The 19,185-nt window shown below is 26.0% G+C and overlaps 2 protein-coding genes across 6 annotated transcripts in view; one reads left to right on the forward strand and one right to left on the reverse strand.

Moving 5' to 3' along the window:
• Positions 1-19,185, reverse strand: part of Hk (potassium voltage-gated channel subfamily A regulatory beta subunit hyperkinetic) — a 683,771-nt gene that overhangs the window by 16,272 nt on the left and 648,314 nt on the right. The window lies entirely within an intron of this gene.
• Positions 204-8,823, forward strand: LOC142319038 (uncharacterized). The gene is made up of 2 exons (XM_075355866.1): positions 204-428; positions 4,416-8,823. The coding sequence occupies exons 1-2, from the start codon at positions 332-334 to the stop codon at positions 5,435-5,437; spliced, it is 1,119 nt and encodes a 372-aa protein (XP_075211981.1). The 5' UTR covers positions 204-331; the 3' UTR covers positions 5,438-8,823.

A 19,185-nucleotide genomic window follows, 5' to 3' on the forward strand; every position in this document is an offset into this window, starting at 1 on the left:
ATATTATGTTATAAGGAAAAATCTAATTACACTATAAATATGTTTATATTAAAAATGATTTGGCGATTTGATTTATTTTTTGTTTGAATTTATTTTCCTAATTTATATATGAACAACTGCAGTGTTGATATCATCTTTCTAACATTTGAATGTTTACATGTATTATGTATAAGTAATTTAGTGTAAGTTTTATTTTAGTTAATGAAATAGTATAGTCAGTGCTGTTAGTGATAAAGACTTAGCAGTAACAATAGATTGATGAGCATACCTACTGAATTGAATATGCATGTAAACATTATACAGCTGTAGGCATAAGTTATAGTATATTAAAATGAAAGTCGTACATAAGCTCATGATGTGTCAGAATCTAATTGTTTTTATTATATATTTTAATATTGTGCTGGCAAGAAGTATTCCAGGATCACAAGGTAAATTTTCATTACATAACATGTAATAATTTTTAATAGTATTGGATTTTATATTTCACTGTTTATTGTTATTTAATTAGTATTAAATAGCAAAGAAAGCTATTCATTTGTTATATAATATATATATAGTCAGGTGACTGTAAATGTTGTTCAATTTGGCTTATTGTCTTTGCAAGTAGTAGTTATATGTGCATTGAAATGGTTACTTGTTCAAGTTTTTTCCATTTTAATCTATAATTTGAACATTATTTTTCATAATTTTAATAAATAATCCTATGGATATACTTCACGACTCAAAAATAATCTTTGGACATGTATATTTGTTTTATTTCATTATATGTATAAATTCATGTTTCATTACATAACATTTCATTAATGTTAAATTGTTTTAATTTATTTCTGGGTACTAACTAGACAATTTTTATAAATTGTCATTATCTGATAAGTAAATCTAATTAATAATTAATTTAAAATAATTTTCTTTCAATAACTGTTTTAGCTTACCACCTCTCTCTCTCTCTCTCTCTCTCTCTCTCTGTATATATATATATATATATATATATATATATGTGTGTGTGTGTGTGTATGTGTGTGTTAACTTATATGAGAATGTTAAATTATAATATTTATCAGAATACAGATTTTAATTCCTTTTATCTTGAATTATAGTAGGTCTTCTTCAAAAATAAATGCTGAATGTAAATGTTTTATAACTTTTGTTTAAATTAATTAGTAACATAAAGAACATTAAAAATTTGTATACATTCAATTTACTTGTAATTGAAATTTCATTAGTAAATAAGTAGTAATGAATAATTTAAACTTTTATATAATTAAATTGAGTTGCATTCACTAAAAAATTAAAATCTACAACTTTATACACATTTTGACTGTTACCATCATCAATACGATGATATGATAAAAAGGATTATTTAAATATAAATTTTAATACAAAATTGCAAAATAAAAATTAAAAATAATGGAAATAAACAATTTAAAAAAAAACCAATTAACTAACGAAAATCAACATTTATGAAGAAAAAAATGCCACCAGTGTTTATGAAATAATTCTTTAACTTTAATTTTTTAGTAACAACAGATATTTTGACCAATTACAGTTACTGATAGCAAGAATAATTTTTTTAGCACATGAAAAACGCAAACCTGACTGAGATTTGAACCCAGAATCTTCCAGATGAAAAACAGAGATTCATGAATCTCTATCATGGAGATTAACAGGGTGATATAAATAAAACCAAAAAAAAACGAAAAATAAAAAATATAGAATACAGTAATGCAAATTATCTCTCTTTTTGCTCTTGATCATTTTATTTTGCTAATTCATAAATTAATGAAGTAAATTCATTTAAAAATTTTAAATTTCATAAAAAAATGTTTTTCATTAAATTTTAATTTGAAAAATTTTTAATGATTATTCATTGTTGAAAGAAAAATAAATATAAAGTCCAGGGATTTCAAATCAGTACATTACATTGTGAAATGAAACAAGAAATGAGGGAAAGTTTAACCGAAGTAGATTTGTAAAAAGTAGATCATTGAGATAGATAAAAACATATTAATGTTGTAGTCAGTTAAATTTTCATATAGAGTAATTATGTGTACACTTAGTAACCACTAAACAGTATTATTATACCACTATTGCTGCAGGATTGAAAATGTCAGTATTTTAAAATTTTCGAAGTGAAAAAATTCAGCATCATCTAATATATATATAAATTTCTCATAAATTTTGCACAATACAAAAAAATGACCTAAGCAAAAGTTACTCATATTGGAGAGGGACATGGTGACCTTGGATTTGACCTTGACCTTAATTCAAGGTTAACAAAATTCTTTTCAAATGGAATGACCTATTTTTACTCCACCAATGAAAAGAGTGGAAAATTTTACATTAAAATATATGGTTACAATATGACCTTGGGCCTTTTTTGAAGATCATACGGCTAACCATCTGAGATAGTGTTACACGGGTGATAGTGTTATACAAGGTACACATCTTTGAAAGTCATACAATATTCCTGGAATATCTATATTCCGGGCTATTTATCTCGCAAACTACGGGAAAGAGCATAAAGATGACTACACTACAACACTGTCTTTGATGGTTAGCTTATGACCTTCAAAAAAGGTCCAAGATCATATATGCAACATTCTGTATAATGAGCTAACCTAATATTTAACTACTTATAATCCTTCTTTCTAGTACATTTTGTCCCAACTGATTCCTTCCTCTTTAATTTCAAATTGAATTTTTCTTCTAGCAGTTATACATTCAATTCATTTCTAACTTCACTCAATCTAACAATAATTTTTTACATTTTTAATTTTTGTCTCAGGTCTGTTACTCCTAAATTCACCCTTATCCTGTGATTAGAGACATAATGACAACTATCTGCACCTCAGTGTTACTGGTTGAAATTTGATTGAAAGAAGGTGAACGAAATAAATTTATTCAGGCAGGGGGTTTTAATATTTTTATTTATTTGAATAACATTTTGACACTGTGAAATATAAACTGGTTAAAGTGAATATTTTTTTACGGAGTCAAGTTAACAAAACACTCTCCCAAGACAATTCTAAATAAATGCATATCGATTCCAGATTATTTTCCCCTGTAAATATTGTTTTGCAGTTACTTTTTGTTAAGAATACAGCTTCTACTATATTCTCTACTATATTTTTTGTGAAACTTTTTGAAAATTAAAATAAAGTGTTAGTAAGTCACTCAGAACATCTAAGAGAAACATTTTATATGATGTGGTATGATATTTTTCCTTAAGGAAAAGGGGTAAATAAGCAAATAATCACTGAAGAAATCAGTTTAAAAAAAACTATATGTTAGTGACATTTTCTAATATGAAGAAAATAGAATACAATATGGTTCTAAACGGTAAACTTTCCTGTTATACCTTGATGAGTGGTTCATCCTTTCTCACTACTCACTTATTTTCCTTATCTTGTTCCTTCTCCATCTTTTTCAGTTCTCTGGGTGATTTAACCTTGAAGATCCTCCATACTGAGGATGGAGGATCCAGCAAAATTTCATAAACTATATTTGGATATCCTATACTTAGAGTTTGACGATAAAGTATAGGATTACCTTCCTTATCTTCTTTGGCATTGTCTGGTAAGACAGTTGCCTGTAGAACGATGCAAAGGCTCTATTTCCATTACATGATTGCATGCCTAATAAGCCAAATGCCTGAAGCTTGTATCGGGTATAGATAGCAGTAAAAAAAACTACTAGTTTTCTAAAGCACTTCTAGATGATGTTTCAAAGTTAAATTTATAACTATAAGATGGTGATTCAAAAAAGATTTTCTCTTTTTATCAAATACAAACATTTGATTACGCTTAGTCCATCTGATTTGTCACAGTGAAAAATAGTTGTAGTAAATTTTTTATATGTGTTTCAGTAATAAATATTTTTAATTTCTCTGATGATGATGATGATGATTACTCACCAAAACCACTTATGTAATCTCAATAATTATTTTAATATATGCTATCGATTCTGGAGTCACCATCAGGAAATCTTCAGGATTCCCTTCATAAGCTGTCCTTGGGCAAACTTCTGTGATGTGTTTGATAGTTTGATTTTCATCACATTCACAAAGGGGCGTCTGTGTTTTATCCCATTTATACAGGAAATAGGCGCACCTACCATGCTGAGTCCGTATTCTGTTTAGCGTTGACCATATCTTATGTGGCAAGTCAAAACCCAGCAACTTTTTTAACAATAAGCAGAATCAATAAAAGAAACAAATATATACAAGTTAATCATATTAATTTATCATGGATTGAAATCCGGGATGGAATTTTATAAATTCTTAGTGAATAATTTTATTTTTTAATATTTAAGAATAAGATGTTTGTCTAATAATAATAGGATAAACAAATTCTAAATTTCTAATTTTCATATTTCATTATGTAAGATTAATTTCTTTATGTTGAAATATCTTTCAGATGATTCAGCCGTAGAAAACAACACAAATATAAGTAGTAACAATAACGAAGCAGTAAAGGAAGAGAAAGAAACTGGTCAAAATGAAGATAGCAAAAATAACAAGCAGAATGAAGGCAATGATTCAATCCAGCCAGGTCAACATAGCAAAAAAAATGATTCTGCAAAATCTGAAACCACTGCTTTAATAGTATACAATCCTCAACCAGTTGATGTACCAGCAACTTCTGCCCACAAAGTTGACTGGAACATAAAAGGAACTACTGAAACAGCTCAATCCAACATAAAGAACAGTAGTGTGGAATCTAAAACTCCCTTAGAAAGCAATAATTCAAATATTGAGCAAAATGGAGAGCTGAAAGATAATACTCATTTAATTACATCTTCAATATCTGATAAGAAAATTGATGAAAAATCAACAAAACTTGTTGAAAAAACATCTAAAACAAGTGCTGATTCAAGTAAAGGAATAAATTTGTCTACTAATAAAGATGAAGATATTATTGATAATGAACATATGTTGACATCTTCGCAAAAGACAGGTGAAGGAAATGAGCCAGAAAAACCTTTGAATAACCTGAATGATAAGCTAAAACATGAAGGTTCTCAAAAACGTATTGATGACAACAATGTTGAATCAGTTGATAAAAATACTTTACATCTTGCTACAGATATTACAACTGAGAATAAATCTACTCTGCATGACTCGGAATCAGATAATTTACATGATGCAAATAAGTCAAAATTGCTTAAAAAAGATGAAGAAAATGAACTTTTAAAAGCTTTTGATAATGGCGAGAAAAGTGATTTTTATTCAGATATGACAGCAGCAAACCCTGATGGTAAATATCTCACATCAGATTCACAAATGCATTCATTAATTTCAAATCAAGCGTTTATTATGTCTGCAGTATTAATATATATTTCTCTATGTATGGGTTTTTTATATATACGCTCACATAGAAAAAAAAGCTATATGAGGGTACCGCTTCTTCAGAATTTTGATGAAGCAAATGAACTGTAAATTGTAATAATGGAAACAAAATTTTGATTCCTAAATTACAAACTTGAGTGACTAAGTAATTTCTTAAGCATTTATGTCCCAATATCAACAATTTTCATTTCATACCCAATATTATGAATCTGTTAATTTAGTTCTGATTGTCATCATATCTTAAGTTTTCTTTTAACTGGTTTTATTTTAAAATCTAAATTAATCTTCTGCAAATCTCTTTTATCATTCTGAGTACTATATATAAGCTTTACATAAGTAAGATTTTTTATAAATTTGACTGAAAAGTTTTAGTTCACAGTTGTTATATATGTCTTTACTTATATCGTATATAAAAAAAAATCATATTTAGTTATCCTAAACGGAATAAAACTTTTTAATCTTTTATTATATTAAAATTATTTTTTTGTTTGAATGAATGGTTTTCTTTTAAAATGAATATTAGAGAATGTCATCTATATCTCCTAGAACATATGTATCTGAACTACTGATTATGAAAACATGAAACTTCAAAATTAAATTAGTTTAGCTTATTTGTTAAGTGTTAAGGTAGTATTTAAATTGTTCAATAGTAACAAAATATTTGCATCAGTATATTATATTTTTATTATCATAAGCAATAATATTTTAACCAAATAAACAAAAAAAAAAAAAAATCATGAAAATGAATTCATTGCAATTTATAGATAAAACTTAAGTTTTTGTATACATGATTGTTTTCCTAAGTTGGTTGTAAATTACCCAGTCATAAGTGGAATTCTCCAATATGTTAAAGATCTTAAGAATCAAATTTAAAGTAAGATATAACAGTATCAAACAAGAATCAATTTAAAACTCTTTTATTACCCTAAAAAAACATATGAAGATTCTGCTTTTTTTAAGATTAAAAAAGTTCATATTTATTTCAGATTTCACACATACGGGTGAGTATTCAATGCTGTACTACAAATTAATACCTCACATAATTCAAACACAAAATAGACACTAATAAATATAATCTGAATTAAAATAATTGTCACCTTTTGGTAGATGCTTTTATATTGAAGCTTAAAGGGGTGATCCTGTTTGCTTATTGAATTGTCCAAGAACTCTATTTCCTACCTGGGAGTGGAAAAAAGCCAAACAAGTGGCTGAGGTGAATTAAGTTAGGCCTCCTATTTGTGTTTCTAGTAAGCACTCAAAATAGACGGAACTATGGGGTTGTAATGGAGTTAATGGTATCCTCAAGATCTCAGGAAAAATGCAATGGGAAGAAAAACAGTGTTTTCATACAAAATCACTTCTTATTTTTCTTATTCCTTCACTTTACCTGTCAAATGGATCTGTTGTTCAATAAATAATCTACAAGTTTGTCTTTCTTTCCATTTTTCATTTCAATCACTTTTCTTTGTTTATTATTTTTTTTTACTAAATGTCCTCAATTTGGTCTTTTTATTTTTTCCTAACGTCCTCTAATGTTCTTACCATTAATCTGTGATTACCATCTTCAAATCCTTTTTGCTCTACAATTTCTTCCACCCTTTCATTTTGCCCCAGTTTTTCTTCTTCATTTCTATTCCTTTTCTTCATCCCAAATTACTACTATTATGAAGATGTTTCCCTTCATAATTTCATACTATGAAATAGCCGGGGAAGATTCATTATTCTGAAAAATGATGGGCTGTGGATCGAACAATTCCAACCGATCAGAATGATAGTTATTCTGATAACATGCATCAACTCAGTTAGTCAGAAGATTCTCATCACTTAAGTCCAGCAGTTATAAAAGCATACTTGCAAGGCAAGAGGGATGTTAACAAAGAGACCCAGATGAAATCATAGTAATACAGAGATGGAGAAGATAAATGCACAGCAGCTTCTGCCTCACTACTTAAAGGCTGAAGCTAACCATCCTGGTCAAGTTACTGACTCCAGTTGACTGATGGAAAACCAGAATGATTCTCTTAAGTACCACTTCAAGGTTAAGCCTCCTGGGCTAGCCAGTAATTGCTGTTGCAACTCGTAGATTGTGCAGTTTTTTTCAGAACCAACTGTCTAAGATTAATGCCAGCCTACTTCAGTGACCACTGCTGACTGCCCTGGCAACCATTTTGTTTTTCTTTCAACCAAACATCTTTTCTCCATGCCCTACTTGCTCTTTGGTAACATTATAAATGATTATTTAATATTATCTTCTTACCTAAAGTATGAATAGTATCCGACTGAAATTAATAAAAAAAAATTCAATAGCAGTAATTAAATTCAACTGAATCGAAGTCTAGTGTTTTAAATATGAGTTCAATTGTATTAAAACAATTTTTTTGTGTCACACACACTAATACTAAAATTGTTATAGTTAGTGTTAAATTGTTTTCCTGTTGCTGTTAAATGACTAATTTCACTGCAATTGCAAACAAAAAACAAATTAAGTTTTGTGATTTTTAATAATAGTAAAAGCATTTATGTGAAGAGTAGCTTCATTAACTTGGTCCTAAATTTAACAATTTAAATTCTCCAATGAAACTGAATTAATAATGTAAAAATGAGAGTATAAGTGCAGTGATGTGTAAAGGTGCAAGGAAGCACTGGTAGCGGCAATGAACTATTGTTACCTAGATCATAGTGCAGTAGTTAAAGAAAGAAACAATGTTGCTTATTCAGTTGCATTGTGCTCTTTGAGAGTGGCCACACTGCTCTAGAAAGGGTCTACAGTAGACCCTTCAAAGACATATTCAAAGTAGAGCAGAGATGATGTGTTTAGTTGTCAGCGGCTTGGAGATTTCCTCCAATACTTCTTTCTGTTCCATCACCTCCATCTGAGAAATATAGCAGTTTAGCAAATGATCAGCTAAGTTTTTAATTTTCATATTCTGTTTTTTAGAATTAAATTTTCTACAAAATGATGAGGTGCAAAGTTTCCGACTTTGGTGGTTACTTTTTTCATAAAAAAAAATAGCTGGTCATTAAAAATCAGAATTATCACCAACACAAATTTGTAGAAAATTATAACTCTTTAAATTGGAGATGGGTTTCAAATTTTGATAAGTATAATTGAACGGTTACAGCAAGGCACTTCCAGAGGAGAGTCAATGTACGGGTGTAAGTAGAGGAAAAAGTGCCCTGCTAGAACAACTCAGCTATACTTCTTAAAATATTATCTTTCAACCATAAGGATTGTAGATGATCATTATTTTGAAATGTAAAGTTTATGATAATATAGCAATCATATATCATTCTGCTAGGAAATTTACTACTGTACATGTTATATAAATTGAAAACATGTTTGACCCTAACACAAAAAAATGATTATGAAATGCCAAGAGTTGAGTTGTGTCTCAACTTGCCTCAATTTGCTTGTCAACTATAACTGAGGTTTAAAAAGTAAAAAAACCAGGAAATTGGTAAAAATAAACTCTAACCTAGAATAGCAAGGTAACACAAAAAAAATAATTGAACTGTTTTTCATCATTTTATTAATTAGTAACTTAATAGAATACAATTTTTTCTTCTGTTAGATTATTATTGCTTTAAATATATTATCCTTTTATTTTACTTAATTTTTTTATTATCATAATATTGAAAAAAAATTCACAGTGTCAATAGTAATATTTATTTGTACAATAGAATAACATTATAATTTTACATCTTTTTTCATTCAATTTATCATTGATTTGTCTCATTATTATACATTTTGTATGGCTGATCTGAACAGGATAAAGTTAATTTTATTCAGTAATTCATAGAAATTACTGTTAATACAAATTAAATAAAACAAAAAAAACATTTAGTGTTATTATTTGATCATAGTAGAAACCACTTTAATAAAAAATTATCGGAATTGTAATTTTGATCTAATATGAAATAAAAACATAATGAATGTTATCATCCTTTAAATAAAAAAAAAAATGTGTGAAATGAATTGATGATGTGTTCAAATTATTAGTAGTTAACAAGTGTCTGGAAAAGTAAGCCAGAATTTAAAATACTGTATAACATAAATTTCAAAAAATTAAAAAAACAACAAAATTTGATTATGTGAAAAAATCATGCTACCACAACTGAATAACTATGTTTTTGTATTTTTAAAAGTTTGATGAGATAATCAGAACACTTTTATTAATAGTCTGTGAATTATAAGTATTCTAATGAATATTATTTTAAATGTTCAGTTCAGATTTAACTAATAACAATCTGTTTGTTTCTACCACCTACTGATAGATAAACTTTTGAAGACTTAGGTACTTACTTAATAAAGAATCAGTTCAATTAAAGATTTGAAGAAAGAACAAGGTGGTATTTCAATATTTGATTTACTGTTTAATTTTATACTAAGGTTTTTTCATGAAAATTGTGTACTATATTCATGAAGTTTTGTACTCTATGAGTAAACTAGTTTTAAAAAATGAGGCGTTTATAAATATCTGAAAAATTAATGGTGTCAAAAAAATAAAAATATTTTGTAATAATGTTGTTTAATAGGAAGTCTTAAAATATTTCCTGAACTTTTATGAATTATCAGCTTGTAAAGCAGAATATTAAAAACATAAAAATAAATAATCATAAAAATGTTTCAAATGTTACCTTTTTATTAATATTTGACATATACACATTTAAAAATTAATGCTACATTACGATATCTTTTTGTAGTTTTGTTATATTAATGAATTAATCAATGCATGATAAAGACTGATTCACTTTTTTTTTAAACATAAATGAGGTTTTTTTTATTTAAAAATCTCTATGGGTTTAAAATTTAACTTGTACCCGTATATCTTTTGACAGTAATTTGTTTTATCATATGACAATTTATTTATCATAGAAGAATCAAAGTTATTAAGATTTTCTATTGAAGTAATCTCTTTAAATTATACTGAAATAGTGATAGTACTAAGTATTAATAATGTGTTATTAAATACTTCATTCTTATTTAAATTTTTCACTAACTAAATATTCTATATTTCTGTAAAAATATTTTTCACATAAAACATAATATTATATCTGAGAATTGTGAATTATTTAAATCACAAAGTAATAACCTTTTCTGATTTAGTTTAATATTTTTTTAGATTGTAGTTCAATTTCACCAAATATGTACTTACTAGAAACACAGTCACATTTCTAAGACAACAGTCAATACATCTGATTGGTGTTGCACATTATGTGACAAAAAAAACCTAATGTCACTGGAGTGAAAAATGGTTTTCTAATGAAACATTCTTTAGTATTCCAAAATCGAACATTCAGGTGCTATTAAACAAGTTTTAAACTGGAGCTGGATTTTATCTTCTGTTATTGTACAATCATATTTTCACAAGAAATCATGTAAAGATTAAAAAAAATAATAATAATAAAAAAATCAAAATTTTTACTTAAAAGAACACATTAGCATGTTATGACTAACATTTGATGTAGAAAATGTCAAAATGAATACAGAAAATTATGAAAACTGAGCAATTAGAAAGTTTACCACTGCCCAGGTTATGGCTGTAATATGTGACTGAAATACAAAAAATTGGTGAAGATCATCAGAGTTTTAAATAGTATTTAGTTTACTGAATTCATTTTCTCATATTTAAAGGAGAATTTATACCTGCATAGAATGATCAAAAAAATACAGAAAATGCACCATCTCAGAAACAAATCAACCTGTCAATAGTAAAACTGCTGAAGATGTGTATATTTCACTGGTTTCAATGATTACATTGATTAAATCCTGGTTAAATCAACAATTACCCTGGTTAAATCAATTTCCTGGATTATAAAGCTATTTCATGTAAAAACTCTGGATACAAGGGCAAAACCAACATTATACATACAAAATACAATTTCAATTTTTTTTTTCGGATATTACATTTTACAGTTTACACTTTGGTAATAAAAAGAATATAAATTACATTATTTTAGTAATTTTTTACTCTCTGATATCAATAAAGTATAGTGTTGAGATTCTAAAATTCCAGAGATGTATATATATCATTGTTTACTACTTGTCAGATGATCAAAATATCTGATATTGATCATCAGATCCAGTCTTCTCACAATAAAAATGTATAATAATTATTAAATAATGAATTAAGTGATAATTTTATTTTTAAAATGAAAAAAATTTCAACTTATTGGTTTAATATCAAATAAAGAATAGATCATTATAACATTATCAGTTTACAGGTAAGATGATTAAAAAAAATAATCATGTTATTTATATAATTTTTATCAGTAAAAAGTAATGGTACAGGTGGAATAATTTTGTTATATTTTCTTAGGTCCATCAGTAACAGATAAAATGGTGAAGATTTTTTTATAAGTAGTTCTGATTTTTTAATATTTTTTGTTAATAAACTATGGACTCAAAATCTCTGTTATAAAATGGATTGATCAGTTATCTCATTGATACACGATGCATGTGCGTCAACAACATGAAAATAATTAATTATTCTATATAAATTATTCATTTAGTTCATAAATATTCAGATTGCAATAAGGTATAACAGAATGAATTCAGATCAGCTTAGATTAGTTAACTCTTTCTTTCAATTTATTTTCATATTATTTGATGATAAAAATACATAATTTTTTCATACATTTTAATATTTTTTTTTTTCATTTTTAAAGATTTCATCTCTGGTTCTTATCTTTAAAATAAAACTTTAAGTCATTTTAAAAATATTAACTAACAATAAGGTGATGAATGAATTATTTTAAATGTAAAATAAAAGTAATAGTAATACTAATAAAAATAACTAAAGTAACAATATATTTTGTAATGTAACAGATAACATAATCCCTAGTCACAACCATGAAGTTGTATACATTCAAATGATATGCATAAATTTTAAATAACAATTTTTTTTTTTTCATAAAAATGTTTCTTAAATTAGGCACACTACATTATAGATATTAATGAAAATTTAAAGCAGAATTGATTTACTTATTAATTTAAAATATTTAATATAATTATAATATATATTTTATAGGATATAACAACAATATAATAAGATTAATAGAGATATAAGAAATAACAGATTTTTAATTACAAATATATGTAATAACAATAAAATATCATGATATGATGTTAATGGCATAAATATTAGTACATAAATATAAAAATATGAATAATATGGAATAATGGTTGAATAAATTATGAAAAAATAGACATGTTTTGTGTGTAAATTTAATGTTTTTTAAAATTAATACAAAATTGTTAGTTTTTTTATTTTTATTCAACATAGAAGTCAGATTCTATTATTGTAGTTTTTCCTTTGCTGAAGAAACTTGAAGTTAAATCAATGGAATATCCTGACTCATAAAATTGGACATTAAAAGTTATAGAAGGAATGTACAAAAAATATTATCATAGGCGTAATTTTAAATTATATAAATATATATATACATCAGTGTGAGTTTATGTCTACAAATGAAAATCAGAAACCGAATCTAATTTTTTTTAGCATATTGAAACAAAATTCTGTCTGTGATGTTGCTCTAATTCCAGTAATAATCTGTATAATCGAAGCCTTCTTTTCTCTTGACATTTGAAGATTTTGCTACCAGTTGATGTCTGCATCGAAAATTATATTTTTATATTAAACTGAATAGAAGTTGAATGAAATTTAGTGTTTTCTTCATATAAAAAGTATTTTCAGTTATTTTTTCATCGGTTGCTTTCATCTACTGACACTGCTGCACCAACAGCAGTGGAAAATACATCTGTTGAATAGCATGACAAAATGCGATGTACTGAATATTAAACAGATCACTTTCAAATTCATGGAACTTTTTCTTCCAAAAGATTAACATTTAGGTCTAACTTTTTCATGACATTGTTACAAGATACTGACAATTAACTCTAAAAGATCTTTGGAAGAAAGGTTTTATCAACTTTAAAAGTGTTTTTAATATTTAACTTAAACTAACTAAAATCTGTTTTAGTTCATCTCAAAAATAATAAAATTACATTTATATTTCTTTTTCAATAATACATAAAAAAATAATTCTTTTATTGATTTTATTCTTTTGTGCATCTAAATAAACATGTGGAACAAATAACACTTTCAAATTATTAGAATACAATGTATTACATAACACTTAACACATCTACTGTGCTGGTGTGTATGCACTGAAAAACAAATATAAACTTCTAAAAATAATTAAACTGAACCAAGATGGAACATCTATATATTAATAAACCTTACCAGTTGAATAAACATGGGATTGAAACCACTGATAACATTGTGATATGAAATGAATGTAAAAATTGTAATGAATTCAAACCCACCTTTTTCCCCTAATCTTACACCTGGTAAGTCTGTATTGCTTTCTTAACTCGTAGCCCAAGTATAGTATCAAACTATTGTAGTAGTATTAAACATTTGAAAGAATAAAACTTTTAACATTCTGATTTACATTTTACAAATTGATCATATAGAAGTCACAAATGCAAATGTGTGTAAAAAATAGCACATTTCTTAACTAGTACTTTCATGATTATCATAGTTGCCATTAGCAAATCTTCTTACATGATATTATTAACATTTAGAACAGTTTTTATTTTATTAAATAGGAAATTACAATAATAATAATAATATTGTTTAATTTAATAAAAATATACAATTAAAAATTAATACAATAATACAATGTAAACACTATTTACTAAGGGGTTATTTTTGAAATTGTTTTATATTTTGCATAATATTTTGAAATTATTAAAAAATATTAATTTATACTTTATGTACCATTAAATACTGAAAGGTGCCTAGAACTGTAAACCTTAGATTTAACTTATTAAACTTCTGAAAAATATTTTTTTGTTCTTTATGATTTCATCATTCTGATAATATAATTTTAAACTAAATTACTTGGCTGAAATAATAGATAAATATTGATACATAAACATTATTACTGTACTATAAAAATACTAATCTCTGACACACTTATAATACAACATATAATATACTTAGTTTACTTTAAACTAAACATATTATACTTTTATTTTTAGTTTACTCTAGAGATCAGTGACAGGTATCAATGAAATTGATTAGAAAAGGTGAACATATGTAGTTATGTGGATGTAAAGTGCATAAGTGTAATAATAATGCGATTAATACCATTAGTATCGTAATGGTAACCAGATATGAGTCACACATTATTCCATAACCACCTTCAAGAATAACAAGATCTCATGGTAAACTTACTAGAAAAAGTGAGGGATGAAGTGATTTCCTATTGCCTTCTTCACCGAACCGAATGCCAATTGCTTATCATCGTACGAAGCCTGTTGAATTGCAGATTACAACCAACACTACAAGTGACATTACTCTGTTCATCACAGGGACTGACTATATAGCAAACTACATTACTTTCAGAAAGAGCAGCACCAAGTAATGCATGTCATCAGATCCATTACAGGCATAAGAAGACCAAGACAAAAAATATATACAATTAATTTACTTCTGCAGCTGCTGTGAAACAATTTATTATACAAGGTCAAGATACATTATACAGTGAAGTTATGTATATCAAAAAAATAAAAATGAAAATGATAAATGTAATTTGCTGATCAATTATTTTCCAGTCATTTTCTATTCGGTATATGTACTCGCTCAGCTTCAACATTTTATTCAATATTTAAGATAACTAAATAATATTCATTATACTTTAATTCTTGATGACGCATGATATTTTACTATGCTTAAACAGTAAATACATTATATTTATTGTGTGAGACAATAAATACATTTTATAAATTTTTATGATAGAATACATATTTATTAAATGTTTAGATGTTAATAACAAATGAGTCTCTTTAAATAGATTTTATTTATATTTACTATTATGATTTGGACCTGCTTATAGAATAAATTAGCATTAGAATGAAATGGTAGAAGAAAAAACTGCCAGACCCTTGTTTTGAATTAAGTCTAAGACCAAATGTTCAAAAGAAGTCACACATCTACTGGCCAATCGATTCAATATACACCCAAATATTTTAAAAACTTTTCTTAAAAGTTTTTTAATATAATTTTTTTAAATCAAAACTGATAAAAGTGTAGTCATCAAGTGTACTGTAACAAAAGAAGAGATATATTGTAACAATAAAAAAGTGTTTCACGGTTTGTCATAAAATTTGTAAGACACCTAATTTTATAGTTTACTCTTTATAAGGTACATAGTTTAATCTCATTATGCTACATTAGAATGAAGATAAGGTACTAGCTAATATGATAAGTTTGGCTAGTTAATTTGATATTGAAAATAAAATATTTATATGTAATAAAAAAGTAAATAAATATTTGATGAACATATTTAGTAAATAAGTAATTATAGAATAGTATCAATATTACGAATCAATTTTAGTTTCAGATTAGTAGATTTTATAAGAAAAACCTAAGTGTTGTACCTAAGTAGTTGTGTCAAATGTATACATTTATGGAGGAGGAGTGTCCTACCTAATTTGAATTTACTTTTATTGCAAAGTAATAAAAATTACAACTTTTAATAAATTATAATAATTCTCACACTTATATTTATGCATACGTTGTTTGACAGATATATTGAGATTAACTGAGTAGTAGCGTAATCTATAACAAAAAAAATGTTTTTGAATTATTATGCAGTTTCACGGACTGGAATACAAAACAGCATTACTAATTAAGGAGGTAAATCGTAGTTCCTGAACACCTGGAAACATATTTCTATGTATTTAAAAAGGGAGTGATTTTTAAAAATTATTTAATTTTTTGTTTTAAAAATTAATGGAGTAGAATACAATTAAAAAAGGAATTTCAAAAGTACTATTTTGATCTACAGATACTTTTGATACCTAAAAGTAAAGTATACACTATTCTTTTTATGACAATAAAGGGTTGCACTAGATCTAAAAATATTTAAGAAAATAATAACATCCTGGACTGTGTAAGGTTGTAAGAATAAGGGTAAAATATCAGTTATAACCACAATTAAAATAGTTTTTGTAAATTAAAGATCTAATGAGATACTGGTTATATTTCCAATTTATATCAGACAAGTGTGTTATTGGCACATAGGAAGTTATCATATTATTTAATAGACTGTAAGACTAAAATACCTAATTTCAATAAATACATCATAAAACATGTATCATAAAATATGAGATTGTAGTCTTTGTAATTTGGTAGATTGTATATAAAAATATTATAAATATTTTACCTCAAACATTCATGGTTAGGTGTTTTTCCAACAAATTAGAATAATGACAGATATAATAACTGATGTTCTATTTTCTGTTTCTTAACATAACAAATTAAAAGACAGTTGTAATTTATCATAAGAGTGGGCAATAATACTACATTATGCAATAATACAATAAATTATGTTATTAATAATTAAGGTAACATTAGTTACATCTTGAATCTGTATTTATAATCAATTTTCTTTTACTTTGTGTGAGAACATTTTATGGTATAAAACTATAAAATTGGGAAATATAAATAATTTTTGAGTTTCTTTTATTAAAAACATGTTTGTATTTTAAAAACAGTATAAATCAGAAAGGAATAGAAGAGAATGTATTTACTACTGTAACTAACAAAAATAAGTAAAGTAAAATATGAAATAAATTATGAAGAAATAAATACAAATAATGAGGTTGTGAAATATAGATATACCATAAACCTCAATTTAAATTAAAAATAGCAAATATCTGTTGATATCAAACAGACATTGTTATAGATAGATCAAACTTTTTCCCAGGTTTTGAGTAATATTATATCTTCCTCTTTGTTTAAAAGTTGTATAAACCCACTGAAGTTAAGTCCTAACCCACCACATTGGTCTAGTGGTAAATTTGTCGCATAAATTGGCTGAATTCCAGTTTGAAGTTCTCAGGTTCAAATCTTAAGTTGCTTTTATTCAGATTTGAATATTAGATCATGGATACTGGTGTTCTTTGGTGGTTGGGTTTCAATTAACCATACGTTTCAGGAGTGGTCAACCTGAGTTTGTTCAAGACTACACATTTACCAGTACAGTTACATTACACTGATGAATCACTAATGACTTTAATTGTCGGTGCAACTATAAATAAAGTATTAAAAATAAAGAAGTTCTACTGATAATATGTTTTCAGTTTTTATTCTGGTTTTTGTGGGAGTAAATAGGCATTCATTATTGTAACTGTTTCTACAGTTTGACAATGACCTAAAGACTATCAACAGATGACCTAGTCAGCTGTTGGTTTTATTTAATGCTGGTTCAAACAACTTAAAGGACTAGTTGGGCTGGTTACATTTATATTTTTCATTTGGCATTAAGTAATTTATTTTTATTAATCTGTTCTTTTTTTAATTCTACATTTTACTGTGAGTTTTGTTAGTTTATAATTATTGGTTATTATGTTCCATTATTATTTTGGCAAAATGACATCACCACAAGTTAAATTTTAATTTATATTTTTTAATAAAAATTTGTGGTACTTAATACGACAAAAGTACCATAGTACCAGTCGTACTTAAGTATCACTGGGTATTTGTGCTTTAAAAAATAATAATCCTTAAAAACCATCAAAAAACATACCTTTTTAATAAACCCAGTAAACAGCTAAAAACTTGAGTGTTAATGAGTACGATCTTTAATACTGAAGCCATAACTGAGGCACTAATAAAAGATATCTAAAATTATATTTTACTTTATGATTTATTTATTACTGCTTTGAACTTCCCCTGTATGAATTTCAACAACGAAGGTAAATGAAATGATAATTGAAAAAAATACCAGATGCTTGGCAGGGATTGAACCATAGACCAGCTGATCTAGAAGCAAGGATGCTAAAATCATTACACTAACTGGCCAGCCAGTTCATGTAATCTAAGCACACCTTATGCAAATTGTATATTTATGTACAAAAATATTCTGTTTGATATTGTCAGAAATGTTTGATACTATTAACATTAATACAATTTTTAATCGTTTTACTAACTTCTGATGTGGAAAAATCACGTGATCGTTTATTAATTTATGTATAAGTGACATATTTTTTGGTTTTATTTATTAAAAAAATATTTCCTAAAGTGATATTATCAGGTACAGAAGAATATTTATAAATATTCCCAAGTTATTGCAACTTTTAAAATATTTCATAATTAACAGTGATGCATATAAGAGACAGAAGTAAGTTGAATAAACAAAAACTAGAAGTATAAAAAAACAGAGTACCATTAGATGTTTATTAAGAATGCTTATGTTTATTAAGTTTTGTTGTTTATATTTGGTAATTCTGGGTATAAAAGAATATTAATATAATTTAAAATAACAGAATAAATTGTTAAGAATGAGCTGAGAATTTATGATTAAATAGATTTTCTGAATATAGATAGAAAATAAATAAATTTGAATTAAATAAATCTATCTGAATATAGTTGTTCAATATATCTAACAATTTTTCATAATTTAGTATTTTTATGGAAAAATCCATATATTTAACGCTTTGTAAAAATGAATTTCAGTGAAGTTAACATTTTGGAAAATGTTTGAAATACTAGTTTTTAATATTGTTTCAGTATTTTTATTGTCATATGTTTTTCTTTAGTAAACCATTAGCTTAGTGGTCTTAACAAAATGAACATTTTCTCTGATAAGTATTTCCCACATCATACCCAATTGTTAACTTAAATTTAGTATAGTAAATATTATGAGTGTTAATTTATTGCATTTAATATTATTTATATTAAAATTAATGTTAGTATAATTCTTTACTGAAATTAGCAAATATATATTATTTAAAAACCTAACCTATTCTACACTAGTTT

The sequence above is a fragment of the Lycorma delicatula genome, chromosome 2, assembly GCF_047948215.1.
Source record: "Lycorma delicatula isolate Av1 chromosome 2, ASM4794821v1, whole genome shotgun sequence".
Lineage (NCBI taxonomy): Eukaryota > Metazoa > Arthropoda > Insecta > Hemiptera > Fulgoridae > Lycorma > Lycorma delicatula.

Excerpts from the sequence above, each read along its gene's own strand:
- LOC142319038 (XM_075355866.1), top strand. The coding sequence starts at position 332 with ATGAAAGTCGTACATAAGCTCATGATGTGTCAGAATCTAATTGTTTTT. Across the intron at positions 429-4,415 it reads AAGTATTCCAGGATCACAAG|ATGATTCAGCCGTAGAAAAC; the intron begins GTAAATTTTCAT and ends AATATCTTTCAG.